A 20,956-nucleotide genomic window follows, 5' to 3' on the forward strand; every position below is an offset into this window, starting at 1 on the left:
CGTGTGTGCGTGCGTGCGTGCGTGCGTGTGTGTGTGTGTGTGTGTGTGTGTGTGTGTGTGTGTGTGTGTTATGGCTAAGCTAGTCTGACCTTGCACTTGTAATCCTTTTGCCTGTTGACTCTTCGACATATCCTCCAGGAATGTAGCATCACATCTAACCATATACCATCACTCTTGTCTTGCTTTTTGTCTAGTTTTCCTAGATACACATTTAAAGTTCCTAGGCTATCCAGTATCCCGGGGTCTTCATAGGAACTTAGACTTGACCTTGAAGCATCTTCGGTTAGCTTCTTGTAGGTAACCTGACCTGTTACAAATTGACTGGACTCCCAGAACCTCTTTTGGACTCTTGGTAGAAGTCTCATTGCCCCATAGCTTTTCTTTTCTGGAGGCTTATAAAATATTCAATATAAACTGGCTAAAAGCAACTGGAAAAAACTATGCCATTGTGTGAATGCTATACTGTCTGACATTTCATTCACCAAATTTATTAGTCCATCAGATTTAAACAGTCTGACACATACAGATATAGACAAAATGTAGGCTTTGTCATAACTAGCATATATGGCATTAGGTACAATTCCCAGAGAGTTTCTAGTCTTATCCTTAACTTCATAAGTCTGTTCATAAAAGTCAATATCTCTATCAATATTTGGTCTTCTGAACTCCCACTAGAACATCCATTAAATACTGCATTTTAGAACCTTTCTAGGCTGAATTTCCTAGTTCTTCCAAATTTCTACCCATAAACCAGTTCCAAAGCTTCAAGAAACAACGAGCCATTTTTTATTAATCACTTTATATTATAACCAAATTACTAACAGAACAAGTTAAAGGAGGATTGCTTTTATATCATAGTTTGATATTATACACATGAGTAAAATATTCATGTAAAAGGGATGCAGCAAAGAGCCTTCTTGATCTATGTGAAACTAGAAGCATAAAATTGAGAGAGGAATAACCATTGACCTACCTCCTCTTGGGTAGGTCTTGCTTCCTAAAATTTCTAGAACATCAACATGAGGACCAAACTTTCAATACATGAGCTTTGTCAGGATGTACTCCATTCCCAGCTATAACAACAGTGTCTTAAAATTGTACTGTATAAGTTGTCCCTGAATTATGAAAGCAAAGAACTAATACTCAGTCCTACATGTTTAGTACTCTTTCACAGAATCCATGGAAAGGATTGCACATATTTGACCCAAAGTTCAATGATTATTAAACACAGTTCTCCATCTTCTCTGGTGAGCTCTCCACATGACTCCAAAATTTATTTCTATTAACTATGCTTACCTATTAATCATCAGAGAATTGTTTGATCGTTGTGTTAATTAGATACACTCTTCAAGGATGCACTATTATAAGCAAAGAATAAGTACATGTGAGTTTCTATATGATATAGACAGAATCCAAGTTAGTTATCTTGATTACTTTTATTGAGTGTGGCAGACATGAGTGCTCCTTTTAATTATATGATGGTTCTTGAAAGCATAGGGTGTCTTGAAAAAATATAAAAGGAGCTATATGGCCTGCAAGGTTTGTTACCAGAGTCTGTTGGCAAGCTCAGGCCAGTCCAGTTTTTGTTGTTGGTGGTGATGGTGGTGGTGGTAGGGTTTTTTGTTGTTGTTGGTGGTGGTTGGTTGGTTGGTTGTTGTTTTTTTTGTCTTTTTGTTTTGTTTTTGTTTTTGTTTTTGTTTTTGTCATTTCCAATGTCTTTTACTGCTTTGTACTAAAGGTAGATCAGGAGGTAACCCCTGGCTTCCAAGTCCGTTCTGTGACTCATCAGAATGGACCACATCGATGCCCAGTCTCTTAGAAGAGTTTCCTCTAATTCTCTTGACCACTGTGTTGAAGGTAATACTCTCCTCCCAGTGCCAATACCAGCAGGAAATCTTAATTTGAATAGATTAAGGTATTTTCATTTATAACTATAGGTTATCTAAATTTTGGTGGACAGGAATGGGGAAATGAACACATTCAGAGCAAAACTTGGTAGACTAAAAGTCTCAGGAGTATGGGGAGAACACATAGATGTACTTGGCTAAAGTGAATAATGAATGAAATGGAAAAAGGAAGGAATGGTGTGTTTGGTACAGCTAAGAAATCCAACATATTCTGGGTTACATTTGGAACCTGTAAGCACCTGTAAAAGGAAAAGTAGATGACTAGGGTTGATTAAGTTTTTGTAAGAAAACAATTGTGGCTAAGAGAAACCAAAAATCTGATGTTCAGGAGCAGAGACTTGAAAATTTAAAATATGATAACAGCACTCTTATCTATTCAGCTGAAGTGCTCTTCATCATGATGACCTATAAACCAATCACAGAAAGAGCATGGGAAGGTCTAATGGATGACACCACCTATGAAACATAACATATCCAGGCAGCAGAAGGCTGTTAAAGCAACACAGATTTCATTGTACAGTATTAACTTAGAATTTTCTTGCTCTGGATAATTTTGAATAAAATATACCCTGAATGCATGGTGGGGTATAAAGCAGACAACTATGACCAACAGGAAGAAAAAACTCTTGATTTGAGCTCTGTACTCTTGATGGGCCCACATATCAGGCCAATGGGCTTTTATCAAACGAAGAATGACAGCCAGCTGTATCAGAAAAAGGACCAGAACTGTTGTCATCATAATAATTATTATAGAGTAGTTTATGATGATGATGTCTCTGCAGTTGAGAGATTTATGAAACTCAAAGCACCGTTGTTGTTCCGTATAACTTGGATCTGTGCCATACTGTAAAAAAAATATTGGTAAAAAGATGAAGCTTCCTGCCATCCAAATAATAACACTTAGAGCCACAGCATGGAACTTTTGTAACTGTTGCATTTGGAGCTTCTTAAAATAGATGAGCAACCGAAGTGTAACAATGGCAACGTAAAATACAAAGGTAAGGTACATATGGCCATATATGATGCCACTAACCATTCGGCAGGTAAAAGACCCAAGCTTCCAGACTGCTGAGAGATAGTAGCTGAGGCGGAATGGCAGACTAATCAGGAGAAGGGAGTGCAGAACAATGATATTAATGATGATTGTGGCAATTGCTGATTGGCTATTCCTCTTGAACATCATGTGTGACATCATAACTGTTCCAACGGTGCCTCCAAATAAGACTACACTGTAGGCTGTTGTCAGAATGGCTCTGCAGTGAGCATCACAGACTTGCTCAGCTGTAGGCATCACCACACTTGAGCCATTTGACACGATGGCTACATTCATCACATCCATGGTTGATCGTGAAGAAATTAGATCACAAACTGTCAAATCAAAAGTGTTATAAAAATAATGATTGACATACCAAAACAATGCACTCAGGTACAAATATTGAACTTTTCAATCCTCGAGAACTCTTTAAAAACCTTGAAATCAAAAGAAGTACTGTTGTAAATTCCTCCCAGTAATTCAAACATACTGGAGACCAGAGTGAGTGAAGTTAAATAATAAAGTTGGGTGGATTTTAATGTAAAATGCAGAGCTGTGCTCTTACATATTCGATAAACAGATATGTTCATGTACACATATCAGGACAAGTGAAATCTCATGAGAGAAATGTTTACATGCAATCAGGTGCAAAACGAAGCCAAACTTTCAATCATTGAAATAAATCATGTGTGTTGTACATGTATGTTCACACTGTGTGCATGTATACTCATTCATGTGCTCACCTATGGTCAGTTAGCAACAGGTTATCTTGCTCAGTGGCTCTCCACTTTAATTTTTAAGACAGAGTTTCTCATGGCTCCTGGATTCTGCAGACCCTTCTCCCATCTCCCATTGTTTGGATTATAGACAAATGCTTCCATGCCTAGCTCTTACTTGGGTCCTGGAGACCCAGACTCATGTCCTACTGCTTACTCGGAGCCTCTCCCAGCCAATAAATAGTATTTAATGGCAACATATTCAAGATAGAGAAATAAACCAAATTTAAGTGAAGCTGGGATCAGTAGAACCACTCAGTGCACATTCAAATCAGATTGATAAATATGACCCCTCAAGTTTCAGACAAATGGATTTATAACAATTCAGAGAAAACCCAGACAAATCATGTCACTATCACACGAAGGTGTGTCAGGTGACCTTGAGATTTTTTTTTTTTTTCTAGGAGCAGTTTTTGAGCAAGGAGTTCCCTAGCCCATGCCTGTCCCTAGTCCTCTTTCTACTTAAACCTGGATACTTTCACACACTGGTGTGTTCAGTTTGGGCAAAATGCTATTGGAGGATGGTTTGCTTAGTTGTTATTTAAGTTTTTCAAGTGTGAGTGTGAGGGGCAGATCGTTCCATGAGCAGTAAGATTGAGGTGACAGGCAGTGAGTTCTGTATTTAGAGGCTGAGGAGAGACATGAGCCACCACAGTTTCAAGAACTGGGAAGGAGGAAGGCAGTGCTGGCAGCAGTGAATGCTTATTTAGACATTCAGTGAGCTAGTTTGCTTCAGATGACTTCATGATGTAAGAAAAATCATGATTTTTAATATTAAACCATAAGAGGCAGCTTTAGCTCTTGACCTTTACTCAGAGTGTCATGGTAGATAATTAGGATATTTAAAATTGTTATTATACAAATATATACTTAATAAATATCTATTTTAAACAATAACAATTTCTCAAGACCTCTCTCCTAACATTATGAGTTTCTTTCTTGAAACTCAGCTTTCTTTAGTGGGTCTGAAATTTGTCCTCATGTGCTGCTTGCTGGCCTGTCAAGAGGCACAGTAGAATTCTTTGTTTCTCAGGAAGAAGTAATTTGCATGGCAAGTCTAAAGATTCTGAAATTTTTCTGCAAATACAACACTTTTCTTGAAAAGAATAGCTGTTTTCTTTTAAAGAAATTCTGTTGATTATAGCATAGTTATTGCCTTCAATAAGATTTTATGTTAACTTAAAAACATTATAACTTCAATAATGATCTAAATGTTTATAGTCAAAACAAGCATTTTAATGAAGTACATACATTCAAAATATATAATACTTGCCTGCTTTTATGTGAAACTATATTTTATACGATATTAACATCCACAAGTTTAAACATAGTTTGGAAATTTATATGAATTCTGAATTTAATTTGAAACTGACTAGGCCTAGATTATGGCACAGTTCCACAGCTTAACTGGGCACCTCCTGAGGCAGAGGAGAACATTTTGGAGAAAGACGAGTATTGCTGTGGTTAAACAGCTGCTTAAACAATGGAACAGGTAATTAAAACTTCCCTCTAGCTAAAATAAAGTGGAATGATGCCTCTCTTCAAGAATTAACTTGGTTTGCATCCATATAGAAAATTGAAATCATGACATTTGCAGGAAACAACTCAAAAAGACATGAACAGCAAGTAGAACCTAGACATAAACTGTGTGCATATATACACCTATATGTAGATCTGTGTGCCTGCTAAGACAGGAAATTAGGAAAAGAGGGCAAGGCAAAAGAGAAAGAGATCTCAAAAGAAAGGAAAAATAGTATTACATTTTAAACGGTGAAGGATGTGAGGAATGGGAGACAGACAGAGGTGAGCAGAAGAGATGGTATAGGACAGCAAGGGAGGGGGTGGCTAAGAACAATATAATAGTGTACATGTATGAAAAATGTAACAAAACAGAACTTCCTGTGCTTACTTTAAAAACTAGTAAACTGATAAATAAAAGAACCTAGCAGATTTTCTGACATCTCAGACAGACCTTCTCTGTCTGCCTTTTGTTATTTCTCAGGAACTTTCTACATTTTCTCTCAAAACTTTATCTAGTGACTACAACCCTACTTCTGACCTTATCCTCCAAAATCCTATAATGAATTCTGGGTATTTCTTCACTCATTAAAACTAAGCACCAAAATTTCTAGAGACCCTGCCCTCCAAAACCCAAACACAGCCATCCAAAGTACTTGCCTGTTTCTTCTAGTTGAGATCGATTCTGGTGTAAAACTCAAGGCACCGTGGTCATCTGCGGTTCTACATCAAAGTAGGCAGAAAATGCAGTTGCTAGAACCAAGACTCTCCTAGCTCAACTGTCAACACAGCCATGCGTCAGGTGATGAGTGGAGGGACTAGCTCAAGCCTTGCACTGAAGGCTCAAGAAGAGCAACAGACAAGATGCAGAGTTCTGATAAATTAAGCTTCTGAGTTCAAACGGACATTCTCTCGACAGTGGGGCAGATTCAAAACAAAGATTTTGTTTCCACTCCCAACGACTATTCACAAAGTTAAAATGAAAACTGTAGAGGGATTTTCCAGCGCTGTTTCTCATCCTGCTTTTAGGTACTACCCCAAATGTTCTGTACTCAGAATAAGAATGATATAGGGAAATACTTTCAGGACAGCTTTTTCTCTGTTGGGGTCTCCACACGTGTTCACACACAACCTTCTCCCAATCAGGCTGCTGTTTGGAAATGCGATTCTTTTGGAGTTCCACCCTCTGCTGATGGAGCATCTGCAGAGGGTTTGCTTCTCCCAAAGATTTCCTCATCTTTTATGAGCTGTCTCGCCTCCTGTCATAACCTTAGCTGTCTAAGACATTGAAACATACTGTAAACTTATGTTTCTTAGTACCACAGAATGATAAAAGGGACCAAAAGAGTTGCAGACACACCTGCCATGAATCATACCAAGGTTCAACTACAGAAACTAAAATCAATGGAAATGTTATAGTCTGGCAACCTCATTATGGCCCACATTTGGGCAGCAGTGAGACTGTTTTCAAATTGCTTTTGAAAAGATAAACATCACCTGTACCTGTGCTATCTGCTACTCAGTTGTCCAACAGTGTTTATCACTTTGAAGACGTCAACCAAATCTACGTGTAATAGACCCATCTGCTAAATCATTTGAATAGAACTTAAACAAAAGACAAAACCTTGGTTCTTACTAAGAAAGTAAAAATTTTACCAGCTCAACTCAGCTAGAAAAGAAAAATACCTACACACAGAAACAATTTTCAACCAACTGTAAGAAGCTCGAATTTTAAGTAAAATGAATTCATAAAACACAAAATCTGGGTCACAGCTCAGATTTGGATGCATTAATCTGAAAATCTTTATTATTTTTCCTGGAATCTGTATGCTAAAGTGTGTTCCCATAGAAATGGTGTTATGTTTAGAGGTTGCTTGTATGAGGAAGAAAAACTGGGAAATAGGTTAGGTGCAACCAGCAGCTGAGAACAAAAATAAAGCAACTGTAATGAAAACTGCGCACAATGCAGCTATTGTTCACACTGATGGCATGGGTATCTGCTTAACGTGTGCATGTTCTGTCATGGCAGGAGAAGCGCAGCAGTCCCTACATCATCTCCACTCACGGTCAGAGGCAGCCTTTTCTCCATACAGGCATGAAGATTCTTTAATAAGAAACGACCAGTCCCCAACAAGACAGCCTAAGAAGTGATTTACCTCAGGATAATACAGTCTTTTTCTTTAACCAAAACCCAGAGCTGAGGGTATTACCAGTACAGAATAGACTAGGAGTAAAACCCATGTCATGCCTGTATGGGGAAGCACATGGTGGGAGGGTTTCTGCTAGAGGGACAGTTAATTTATTTTTTACTGTTTTTGTTACATTGAATTAACCTACATTCACTACACAAAATGGATGCTTTTTTAGACATCTAAATACATGTATAATGTTTATTATTCTTGGATTTCTTTCCAGATTCACTCTTCTGCTGTTTTTTCCTTTCCTTTCAATGTCTCCTTCCTCTCCTCACACAGTCCCTCCTGTTACTACACACTGTGTGTGTGTACCTGTACACAGCCTGTGTGTCAGAGAAGACACATACACAATACCTGCCTTTCTGAATCCAGCTTCTCTCTCTCAACATGATGATGCCGAAGCCCATTTATTTCCTCAAACTGACATGATTGTTACCAAGACACTATTGTGGATACGCTGCATTTCCTTTATTATTCATCTGTTGGTGGGCATGCAGGCTGGTTCAACCTCCTGCTTACTGTAAACACTGCAGCTAGAAACAAGGTTGCGCATGTGTCTCTGTAGCGTGAGGGCTGAGATCCCTTACAGTGTGCGCTCTGAGTGCTATGTCTGGATCACATAGTTGTTCTATTTCTAGCTTCTTGAGAGACTTCCACATGAATTCCATGGTGGCTGCACCAGTATCTAAGGTTCTTTCCCTCTCAGATCCCTGCGAGCCTGTACCACTCTTGGTTTTCTTGAGGAGTGTGTGAAGTTTGAGATACTCACTAAAATGTTATTTTTAGAGCAGAATTAAACATTCATATAGAAATACTTGAATAATTAAAATAATTAAATTTAATAATTTAATTTTTTAAATCTCAGAGAATCAAAAGTTCTCTTTTAAAGAGTTATTTTTATTCACATGTGTCTGTACATATACATGCTCATGTGGGTACAAGAACATGTGGCGGTCAGAAGAGAATGTTGAATCCCCTGAAGCTGGATTTTCAGACAATTATAAGCCATCTGACAGAGGTGCTAGGAAGTACATCCTCTTAACTACTGAGCCATCTTTCCAGCCCTCAAAAGTGGTCTACATAGTCTATCCTCACCTCATAAGCTAAAGTTTGACATGAACATTAATAATTAGCCTGTCACTTTTCAGAAGTCAAAATGTCTTCATCAGGTTTATACAGGAATCAAATGTTTCTAAGGAGCTACTTTGTACACTTCCATGGAACATGTCTTGAGATGGCTCTAAAGGGCTTGTCTCTGCCTCTGAAAGAATGGAATGGAAAGTGCCCACCATCATTATAGCTGCTAAAGTGCTGTTGGGAAATGTCCTTGGGCAACTGGTAAGAAAATCAGAAACTCTTCAGACATATTTATATCCTTATGCTGTGGATCCTGGGAAATGCCATCTGATCATAGTATCTGCCCAGATACTAGGTTACTCTGAATACTGGATGTGGTATAGGGGACGTCCAGGGCTCTCCATGCCCTCTTAGTTTCTCCACCATTCCTTCTCTCTAAGGGTACATGCATGCCAATTCCACCTCTTGCTCTCATAGGCAGGAACAAATTTTCTACTATAAAAATTTGAGATTTGGAAGGAGAAAAATAAAGACAAATTGCTCCTCTTCTCTTTGAAGATGAAAGCTGGGGGAGGCCCAGTGTCCCTCAACAGCTTCTCCCAGGGCACATGTCCAGATCAGAACTTTGCAGTATCCTTAGGAGTCAACCAAAATATTTTTTGAAAAGATTAAACTCTGGCTGATTTTCTAGCATATAGAGATTTAAGTAATAAAACCACAGCTGGCACACAGAAGTCTTTGGTAGCTGAGAATTACAAATATTCATTTTTAAATATGTGCACATGCCCAGTCTGCTCTCCTTTCCTCGGGGCATCTCAGGAGCAGATTTCAGGTCCAAGTAGAAACTCTTTGAGAAAGTTTTTCTGTACATTGTATTGACATTCTACTCTGAAAACATAACTCTTTAGGTAGTACTTACATGGTACTACATATTGAATAGGTGGAAATGAGATGGTGATATGTTAATGCTACCGTTTTATGTAACAGGCAAGAGACAAGAGGACCATACATTTTGATATCATAGAATTCTATCAGGAACAAATCTTCCATGAATTCGGAAGGCTAGCTGGTTATCTTTTTCTGGCTGAATCTTCTTTACAACTGAAAAGGAAACAAATAGGTCTTTACATTTTTATTTCTGTGTATGTATGGGTGTATGTCAAAGGGCAACCTCTGGTATTGGCTCTCAATTTCCACCTTGTTTGAGACAGGGTCTTTGTTACTCTTGTTAGCCACTGTACATGCCAAGCCTGCTAGCCAAAAGACTTCAGTGCATCCTCATGTCTCCACCTCCCATCTTAGTTGACATACGTTCTGCCGACTCAGACTCAGTTCTCCACACTCATGTGGCAACTGCTTTACCCACTGAACCATCATCTCAGGGTAAGAACAAAATTTAAGTAGGGTAAGAGGTATATTTGAGATTCACCCTGAAAAACACCTCTGCTGAAAGAGAGAGCTAAGACCTCAATGTACAGCGTGCTGTGTCATCCCTGATTTCTCTGCCTCTGGAGTTCACGCAGGCCTTCTGGATTGAGCCTTGGCACCTGCCATCCCTGCTTGGAGTGCTATTAGGCTGTCCTCTGTCGTTCTGGTTTCATTAAGGTTACTTCCTCAGGATCCTGGACTGCATGTCGGGAGGGTGCTTGCCTCTGCCACATTCCCCTGCTCAATTTCTTCATGCGTGATCTCCACCTGCAATTTTATGATCTATTCGCAGTAGTTAATTGCCCAGCTTCTCCTCTCCTGAAACACTCTGCATCCTGACTCCCATCTCTCCAGGGGCTCAGCCTCTGGCTTTCTAAAATGTGAGTCAGTGTCAAAGTTTTGTGAATTAGAAATGGCTGGTTTATCTACAGCTCTCCTAAAGATACATTTCCCGCCTAGTGGTGGTGGTGCACATCTTTAATCCCAGCACTTGGGAGGCAGAGGCAGGCGAATTTCTGAGTTCGAGGCCAGCCTGGTCTACAGAGTGAGTTCCAGGACACCCAGGTCTATACAGAGAAACCCTGTCTCAAAAAAAAAATAAATAAAAGATAAATTTCCCAGGAACTTCAGCATCTGATCACTGTTGCTTCTCAGTGCTTAGATGAGCAGCTAGCATAGAGTTCCTACATTAAGTCAATAATGTAAATGAATGTATAACTATATGTGACCTTCTGAGAGTAAATATGGGATAATCTCTTTTGTTGGTGAGTTAAAAATTACCCACTAATCCTTACAATTTTTCTGGGGCTAGAGCTTAAAATGATAGTTGGCATTGGCTTAAAAGAGGATCTATCATATCAAGGTTCCTCGTTTTTTCTTTTATTATTATTTTGTGAATTTTTTGGCATCCCCTTCCCCTATTTTTTTTTTTTTGTGATTTTCCTCACCTTCCTACCTACCCAGCTTTATGTTCTTAAGTTCCTCATTTTACAGGAAGGAGCTGAGACAGAGAGGTAGCTGGAGTCTAGGCTGTGCAGAGGAGCTGGCTTAAAGGCATGAAAGTCATCCTTCTTCCTTTATTCACTCATAATGCTGCCCGAGGTAATAATCTCAAAGTCCCTATAGCAGACGGTTGCTCCAGATTCCAAAAGATCTCTTCTGTCCTGGCTACTGTCTCTTAACATTTGGGAAGCAGTCCAGAATGTGAACATTTTTAGTGAATAATGAAGAAGCATTATGTTCAGCAGAGACTTTTATTATTCTTTTCAATTTCAGATCCTTAAATGCTATGGGAGAATCATCTCTGTGCCTTAGAGTGCCAGTTTGAGAAGAAGAAGATCACCTCTTTAAGTTATGGTGCGCTGTGTTTATTCTGTGTAAATTTTACTCCTTTATGAAAGGAAGATGTTATTTCCTCAGAGAAGAACATGGAAGAGGAATGAACAGTTTAGCTAACACATGAGATGTAGCTCTGATCAAAAGATTAAACCCAACACTTTCCTGAGATGTCAATGATCTTGAGATCTTACTATCTAGAGGGAGTTCAGCTGAGATATGATTCACAATGTATCTTGTTAGTGTTGCAAAGGAGACTTGGGGGAAAGTCTCAACGCCTTTCTAAGGGTATAATAATACTCAGACGTGTCTAGAATATAAAAGTGTGTCACTATGGTGCTTTAAAAAACAGTCAGCCTCCAAAATCAACATTTCTCAGCATTTATTGTGCTTATGAATCGACTGGGATCTTATTAACATGGAAACTCAGCAGTTCTGGTTCCTGAGATGCAGATGAGCTCCTGCATCTCTAACTCATAACCAAGAGATGTACAAAATGCTTACTGCTCCATGAAGTACACCTTATGCAGTAAGGAGCACATACAGTAGCCATCAGCACATGCATCTATTTTAAACAATCAAGTAAAATATAACAATTCACCTACTTCATCACTCCTGCACATTTGAAGTGTTCTCTCAAGAAAAGTTCTATTGAATACATTTATCTAAGAATGCATGATTTATTATTTTGAGATTTATTTATTGTCATTTCCTGCATATAAGTGTTTTCCCTGAGTATGTGCACCATGTTCATGCTGGTACCTATCACAGCCAGAAGCAGGCATTGGATCTACTGTAACTAAAGTCACAGATGGTGGTATATAGCTTTGTGAGTGCTAGGAATCAAATCTAGACCTTCTGTAAGAGCAATGGGTATTTTTAAGTACTCAGCCATCTCCTCAGCTTCTAAAGCACAGCTTATTAAATAATTCCTAGTCTCAGTGACTTCCTGCTACATACTTTGCAGCAATGAGGATCTTAAGGGAGTCAACAATGCACCCAGAGAATGAGGAGTCTCAAGATGGATGCAATCAACATAGACTATTGTTGCTAACATAACCCAAATCTTAGCTCAAAATTGTTCACTCATGATGGTGATGTGCTCAGAGCAAAAGCATCTTTGTAGCTATAAAATATATGGATTTACACAAGGGATTTTAGGATGGAAGCATTTTGCTTATTTATATGATAAAATTCAAAAATGTTTGTCTTATGCTGTCTTATATAACCCATAGAGATTAGTGTAGACTGTCCAATCAAAATGGGCCCTATGACGGTGACCTAATTTTTACACTGATAGTTCAAAGAACTCAAAGCAATACCCTTATCCATTAAGGATTCCATCTCCAATCCTGCATGTCCTGAGCTTTCAGAGAAATCTCATGGTTCCTTCTGTCTGAGTAGAAAAATAATTACTGTGTCTTGATTACAATGAAGACTACAGTTTAACTCTGCACTCTTTTTCAGGCTTCAATTAGAATGAAGAACAATTTCACTAATCACATTTAACTCAGAATGTCACAAGTCTCTTTAAAAATAAACCTCCTTTTCAAGGAAAGCCCAAACCTACGGGATTCTGCCAGTCCAAAGTGGATACCTTGTTCGGAGTGTTAAAAGCTATTTTTAATTAAGTGTACAGGCCAGTGTCCTTCAAAGGAAATGAAACTTCTCTAAAAATCACTTTATTTGTCCTCTTATTAGTAGATGTAAAGGCACTGAGAAGCTTATAGACCTTGGTGATAAGCAGGGTGGATCACATTGTCCAAGTGCTGTAGCATGAAAGGCCACTCAGGAAAGCTGGCATCGTCACAGGGAGACAGTTTAATTTCCCTGGGGCAATGTGCTGCCTCACATCCTCTCAGAACATTGCCTTGTATATAGTTCCAAAATCCTTCCAGACCATTACAGCACTGTGTTATGCAATGGACAGTTTGACATGCCACTTGAATTGTACTCTTGAGGAAAAGGGACAGCTGACATTTGGGCTGAGATAGGCATTGTGTGATTTTGCACAAAACACAGAATCTTTGAACTCTCTTATTTTAAAAACAGGTAGTGTATAATCTTGTTTCCCCGTGTGAAAGAAGTTGTTTTTTTTTCCCCCCGAAGGAAAAAATATGAAACTGACAGGAGCAAAAAACTTGTAATGGCTTCCAAAGATGATAAGGTGCTATCACCTGAGCTCATTCTCTGAGCCTTCCTTCACCATACAGCTAGTGGCTTGTTTGTTTGCTTGCTTGCTTTTGAATTAAGAAATACCCATATGCCTCATGACTGAACAGTAGTTCCGTAAGGTCCTTTGGGATGCCATGGCTTAGTTTGGCTCAAAAGTAGGCCAGAGAGAGATGGGCGGAGTGGGAGGAAAGCCTAAGGAAATGGACTCCAAAAAGAAGATGCCTCCAAATCTGCTCTCTGGAGTGCCACATAGGTGCAAGGTAGGCAGGTTTCCAGTGACAGGACCAGCAAGGCTGGATGTGGGAGGAGGAAGGAAGCAGGTAGAAAGAAGAGGGTGGGTGTAGGGAGGCAAACAGAGGCAATGATCCTGGCAATGCATTCATTCTCACACAGGGAGGTAAAAACAGGCAGAGGGTTAGACAACACTTCAGAGCTTTGACCCAAGTTAGTCAGTTGCATGACACCCATTATAACACTTCCTTATCACTCATGAGGAGCACTTTTGATTAAATCATGTCACTATAATGCCAGAAGATATCTTCTTCAGAGGCCTCATCCTTCCAGGCTTTAGGGTACCAACCAAAAGGGCCAGAGTCACCTGTATGGACACCAACAAGAAGAAGCTGAAATTCTAGACTCCAGAGCAAAGTAGAAAAGTAGTCACAGGTTGGTAAATAAAAACCATTAAATTGGAAGCTAGCAGGATGTATTCATATTACATATGTCCTACCTTAGGCCTACGTTGATTATAACCTGGGAATTGTGGTACAAGGTGCAGACCTAAGTGACAAAAACAACCCTGGGAAAGTCTAGGTTATGGGAATGTACCATTGAGACCAACCTCAGCTGGAGTTTATAATCAAGAGATGTCTTCATGTAATAACACAAATACTATGAATAAGACCTTTATGTTCTTCATAACCAGAGGGGATAGCTTCAGTGTGGGTCACCCCAGAGCACACAAGAATGGCAAAACTCAAGGCTGATTTCCCTGGGATCCTTTCTTACTTTGTTTTGTTTTTTTTTTTAAGACCAAGAAGTAAGAGGAAGAGGAGCAGGAGGAAGAGGAGAAAATGGAGCTAGAGAGGTGGCTCGGTAGCTGAAAGTGCTTCCTATTCTTTCAGTGGACTCAGGTCCGGTTTCTAGCACCAACCTGGCAGCTCACAACTGTCTGTAACTTCAGTTCCAGGGGAATCAGATACTCTCTTTTAGCCTCCCTGAGTACTGGACACTTATGTGGTGCTCAAACAACATGAAGGTAAATGCTCATACATGAAAAAATTAAATAAATAACCCTTTAAAAAAGAAGACAAGGGAAGGGGAGGAATTAGTTATGATAATTTCTTGACTAACAATAATTTCTCCCTTTCCCTCTCCTCTCCTCCCTCTACCCCCGCCTCTCTTTGTGTGTGCTAGTTCATTTTATTCCCTAAAGAAAAAAACAGGCAAGAGCCACACTGATTGCAATATGACCTGACATGTCAGAGCTACCTCAGAAAATCTAGTAAGAACCCTGGATTCTAGACTGAAAATGTATACATGTGTGAAGCACTTCTAAAATTTAACAAATAATTTCAGGAGACCCAAGGGCTTTTGGGATTAAGTGAACTATTCTACAAGGGAGTGAATGTGCCTGTCCAGGTTCCTGTGATGATCTCCACTGGCTATGTATATGCACATCTTTCCTTGCCTCTTCAGAAAACCTTGCCACTAAGGCTTTGAGCTTGGGACTGGGGCACCAACCCAGACACAAAACTTTTCACTTAAAACCTGTCCTGCTGCAAGATGTGCTGGAGCAATGGTGACTCAGAACTTGTGGGAGTGGCCAACCAATGACTGGTCTAACTTGAGGTCCACACAAGTAGAAGGAGCCAATGTCTGATGCTGCCTGGACAGCCAGGAATGGGAAGCTAGGTGACCCAGAGACCTAGGATAGAACCAAACATGGCTGACCAGAAAAAAGTCAACAAAATGATTCCTAATGAGATCTTGATATTCTGTTATACCTAAAGATCGATACCTAGCCCCATCACCTTAAGAGAGGCTTCCTCCTGAAGCCCATGTAAAGATGCAGAGAGCCACAGACAAATATTAAGTGGCGCCTAGGGAACCGTGCAGAAGAGAAGAAAGAAGGATTGCAGGAGCTAGAGGGGTGTAAGACACCAGGATAACAGGGCCCACAGAATCAACTGAGCAGGGCCCCTAGAGGCTTACACACTCAAGCGATCATGGCGCCTATGTGTTTTGTGCTAGATCTTCTGCATATATGCTGCGGTTCTTCAGCTTGGGTTATTTGTGGGACTTCTAATAGTGAGAGTAGGTGTGTCTCTGCCTCATCCAGCCTTGACATGAGGGGAGGTGCCGAGTCTTATTGCATCTTGTTATGCTGAGTTCGGTTGATATCATTGAAAGCGTTGCTTTTTTTCTGAATAGAAATGGAGGAGCAGTGGCTATGGGGGAGAGGGAAGATGAGGAGAGGGTCTGGGAAGAGGGGAGAAAGGGAAATTTTAGTTGGAATGTATTGTATGAGAGAAGAATAAATTTAAAAAAGAAAAGAAAATTTTGCCACCTAAACAGGAAAGTAATTATTTCACATGATCACCAATGTCCTTTTTAACCAATGATTTTTAATTTAATACAGTTTTGCAAAATAAAAACTTGAGTATGCTAGGAGACACTATTTTTTCAAACCTGTAACAGGCATGTCAAACCTAACCCTGTGTTTGAATTCTGCTATGTACCTTCTGAAAGCTTGGCCTTCAGTCATCCCCTATGTATGAATATCAAAGGATACAGAGCAGAACACTGCTCCAGACCCTGCTGATGAAATGGTAAAAGGAGGTTAGCATCTCCTCAAAAGAGAAGCAGAATCTTTGGAAGGCCTGTAGTGTTTTGAATCTGAACATCAGCCAGTCTTAGCGCATGCTAGATTTTCTCTCCATTAGTACCAAGTGATTTTCTCTTGAAATGATGCAGAGTGAGCTTTTAGATTGATCAACTGATTATCCTCAGATCAGTCACTTGACTCCTCTGGCTTTTACTAGCAACATCCAGAACAGATGAATAATAAAAAGTACAAAAACTAAGAGAAATTTTATCTTAAGATCAATATATGCATAAACTTTATATAATATTTCTACAGTTGATATGCAAATTGCCACCCATACACCACTGCCTATATCACTGCTCCCATTCTCATCCAAACTTAGGCAAGCATTATAATCCCCCCAAAGTAAGCCATCAAGGCAAATATCACCTTCCAGTGTTCTCAAAATGAACTTTGAATTACCAACTATTGTCAGAACCAACATAAACTATTATCAAGATCATCACCACTCTGAATTATCTTGGTTTTCATCCTGTTCCTTCCGATAAATATAAAAACTCATACTGAGCAATGGATCTGGGTTACAAGAGACAAAGATGAATATTTTTTGATATCTTGGGTAGCTGATGCAAGTACCAAGTCTTGTAACAGTGTGAGAGGTATCACATTTCCTGGCATGCAGATCTAACTAGGGATATGTGGAACTCTCTGCTTTTTTACATTTAGATTTTATGTACCTGGAGATGTTATTAATTTTAAATTTTAATCAAATTCACTGAGAAAGAAAGACTGTCTAATTAAAATGCCCTCAACGTTTCTGTTAAAATTGTTAAAGCAAGAGCATAGTTTTGTAAGACCCAGGGGACTTTTCAGATTAATGCTCTATTGAACTAACTCAAAAAGTCAAAATGAGTGATTACAATGCCTTGAAAAATTATAGGACTTCTCCAGGAAAATGGTTTACTCTCTGTGAAACAATGATCTTAAGATCTCCCACAAGAGACAGAGAAAAAATTTATTAGTGGAAACAGCTTCCCAAAGGAACCTAAACATCATAGTTTTGTAGACTAAATGCAATGATGTTAGCTGAAGGATAATTCATAAATATATTCAGATATGAATATTCATTGCTGGTATTTACAGCTCACCCATCTAAAGTCTTCTACTGTCTCATCTTACAAAAGCAGGCATTTAGTACTTCTGCCTGACCCATTCATTCTCCAAACTCATAGACCCTCTTTAAACCCATCCAGACTTGTAGAATATGAGCACTGAGCACCAGCTGTCCCTCTGCTGATGCTATCCAGACTGGATCAAGCACTGACTTCCTTCGGTAAACTAGCATCTCTGACTTCTAGCAAATTTTCACAGTGATGCTGGGTGTTGGCTATTATTGATGACTATTATGAAGGAGGAGAGTTTAAAGCTCTGAGAACTTCATAAACTGGCTGGTAATTCACACTTATGAGTAGCTGACAGGATACAAACCAGAGTCATGCTTTCATCTGTCATTCATTTCTTCAATGTGTTTATGGACTGCCACTACAATGGGTAAAATAAGAGAAATTGAAAACATGTTTATAAAAACAACCCAGACTTTATTTCATGACATTATAATTGCAGTGAAGGAGGTAGGGAAAAAAAACAGAAAGTAAGGAATAAATAACACAACTTGGAGGACTGACACGTTGAGGACCATAAAGTAGCCAAAAGGGTAGGGAATGAAGCTCTGTAGTTTTAGAGAGAGAAATCAGAGTAGTCTTTGTGGACATGATGCTGGAGCAATATGGATGATGTGAAGGAGCCAACAAGCTGAGAAAATGCACAGCCTCAGAGCAGAAACAACTGCAAAGAAACCAGACAAAACCAAACAAACAGAAGAACAAAAAGAACAGAAAGGGATTCAGCGAGAGTGAGGCAGAGTGCAATGGAAAGTTAGTAACATTCCAACGGACACTAACAAGGTTTAATTTATATGTGCAAATGATAAATGACTTTTCAGAGGAATTACAACAGTCAAAATGGGCAGAAGGGGGCTGTGCTGTCCACCCACATAGGCAGTAGCAGTGACCTTGGTGAGAAGTGATGACGTAAAGATCATGTTTCAAAGGCAGAGTCAGAATTGGGAAGTAGAACATGTGTAGGGGTAAAACGGGGGTGGGGGAGGTATTGAGGGCAGTGTTGGAGATCTTAGTTAGATCCTCTTAATTAGAGATCTACTCCTGTCCTGTGGTAAAGCTAGAACACCTCTCCCCTGCTGATAGGCATGGTGTTAAACTTGGCATCTCCATCGCTAGATGCCAATGAGACACTGGGGATGAACAGGCTGCCTCCCTGATCTTGTGTCTGGTTCTTGGAGCAGGCTCCTGTAATTATAAGTGCCACATCTGTGGGCAGCTTCCTGTTTACCTCAGTGCATGGCTCTCTAGGCTATTCAATGACTTGGGCAGATTCCAGCATGGGCTCAGACCTATTTTATCTCCTGAAATATATTGTGATGACACCTGTTCTAGATAGTTCCACCATTTCACCACCCAGAATTTCCCTTTATTCATTGGCTACTGCTTCATTCTTTTAATCAAGTCTTAATTTCAACCCGTGGGAGTAGCAGGCCTTAGATAAGTCTGTTTCTTCTTATGGTCTCTGGCATACACTTGAAAACAGCAGCCATATCTCCTATTTACTGTATTCTTTAGTATTTTACTTCTCAGTAGCTATATTTATATAATAAATACAAATATATTTATTACTCTAGTCTTCTACTATTCTGATTGACTCATTATATTAAATTTTCTCTGGTGAAGCACATGGGGTCTCCATTTCCTGACTGAACCTTGATGGATACAAAGAACATTAAGAATAGTTGCTTGGTATTTGGTCTGCACAAATCAGTAAAGTATGGTGCCAATATTTGAGATAAGCCAGAGCCCAGGAGGTAAGTATTCTGATCTTGTTTCTTTAGATTGATGCTTCTTGCGATTACATGTGATGTTTTCAAGTTGACTGTTCTGTGTTTGTGGCTAGAATTCAAGATAGAGGACAAGGCGAGAGCTATTACTTGGAGGAAACAATGTATAGTTAACATTTATAGCCAGAGAATTGTGTGATATCTCTTCTGGAAGTGCATACAAAGAGTCAGGAAGATCACTGAAGATTGAGTCCTGTGGCACTCTAAACTTTAAAGACACAGTAGAGCTTGAAATTAAATAACTCAGGTGATACAAGAAAAAAAGGACCTAAGAACAAGAGCTTCTAATAACTAAATTATTGCAGTGAAAAAAGATTGTTCATTTTATCATTGCTTTCTTTGAGGCTAAAATGAAGACTCATCATCAACCACCAGATTTATAAACTGATGTCATCAAAAACATTGACATATCCTAAGTAGAGCTGGGTGTCTAAAATTCAATGGAACTGGGCCAAAGATCTGAAGGGTAGTGAGACACTAAGCACAGAAGGCACACAGTGTTTTGGAAACTTTTGTAATGCAAAACAAAGCTTATGGAGGAAGCCAGGCAGTGACCCAACACTGAGTGAAAGGAGTAGTTGCAGGTCATCCTGCATTCACTCCAGCATTGTTATACAGATGTTGAAATTCAAAAACGTGTGTGTGTGTGTGTGTGTGTGTGTGTGTGTGTGTAAAATAGTAATCCAGGAATTTGCTAATAAACAGTGGAAATTATGAACAAATGGAGGTGCTGGCACAACATTCATAATTTTGTGGTTTCATACTTTAGAGCACTGTTTTTATGTTAAAAGAAGGATCCATGTTGATCCTTTGGAGCTGTGTTTTATGTTTAAGGATACAAAAAGTTTGTATTTCTTCAAAGCATCACAGTAGAGCCATTCATTTCCCTCGTGCACTATAGCTGTTTGATGATTTTTGTTTAACTTAATTAATCTGAAACAAATGTGTGTAAACATTGTATTTCCACTCAGTAACTGCTACTTGCCAAACTAGATACTGTTCTGAACACGCCTTCTGTGAACCCCCACCCCCACATCCAGCACATTCTCACCCTTCCAGGCCTTTTAAAGAGCATTCAAACATTCCACGCCAACTGGAACAAGCCACATTTTGACAGACATGATATTCTTAATCCTTTAATATTGACAAGAAGCAGACTTTATTTCTAAAAATGAAATATATCACAAGTCAATTATTCCAAAGCAGTTCAGCATATGTTCAGTCTTTGAATGTTTACAATGATATTCAATCTCAGATAAAAATCTTTCTTTCTTTTAACATCGGCAGATTTTCTGAAGCACGTGTCAGCTGGGATAATGTTGCCTTGCCAACAGCAACAGTAGTCACAGGCTCTTTCTATCTCCACTGAATTCTAAGATTGGGCACCAAGGGCATCAAGGGCAGAGTCTTCTAACTGACTAACATTGTCAACAAAATTACCTACCTGTAATTATATAACTACCATCTCACAGGTTATATAGTTATAATTTCATAATTAGTATTTATTATGTTTCTACAGTGCTGGAATACAAATACAATGAATTTTAAAAATATATTTCAGAAGGTGCCATTCAATGAATTTCACCTTAAGAAAGACTCACTGCATGGTTATTGTATTTGGAATACAATACAATACAATTTGTATTGTATTATATTATATTGTGCCTTCTGTGTTCAGTCTCCTCAATAGATAAATGGAGCTCTCACTATGGAGAAG

At 39.1% G+C, this 20,956-nt stretch overlaps 1 protein-coding gene across 1 annotated transcript; it reads right to left on the reverse strand.

Annotated features, from left to right (window-relative positions):
- Positions 1-460: 460 nt before the first annotated feature.
- LOC116081885 (probable G-protein coupled receptor 141) lies at positions 461-6,264 on the reverse strand. Its single transcript, XM_031358613.1, has 2 exons — positions 5,895-6,264; positions 461-3,275 (listed from the first exon to the last, which is right to left on the reverse strand). The coding sequence occupies exon 2, from the start codon at positions 3,244-3,246 to the stop codon at positions 2,347-2,349; it is 900 nt and encodes a 299-aa protein (XP_031214473.1). The 5' UTR covers positions 3,247-3,275; positions 5,895-6,264; the 3' UTR covers positions 461-2,346.
- Between the last annotated feature and the right edge of the window lie 14,692 nt (positions 6,265-20,956).

This window comes from Mastomys coucha, unplaced genomic scaffold (genome assembly GCF_008632895.1).
Source record: "Mastomys coucha isolate ucsf_1 unplaced genomic scaffold, UCSF_Mcou_1 pScaffold7, whole genome shotgun sequence".
Taxonomy (NCBI): domain Eukaryota; kingdom Metazoa; phylum Chordata; class Mammalia; order Rodentia; family Muridae; genus Mastomys; species Mastomys coucha.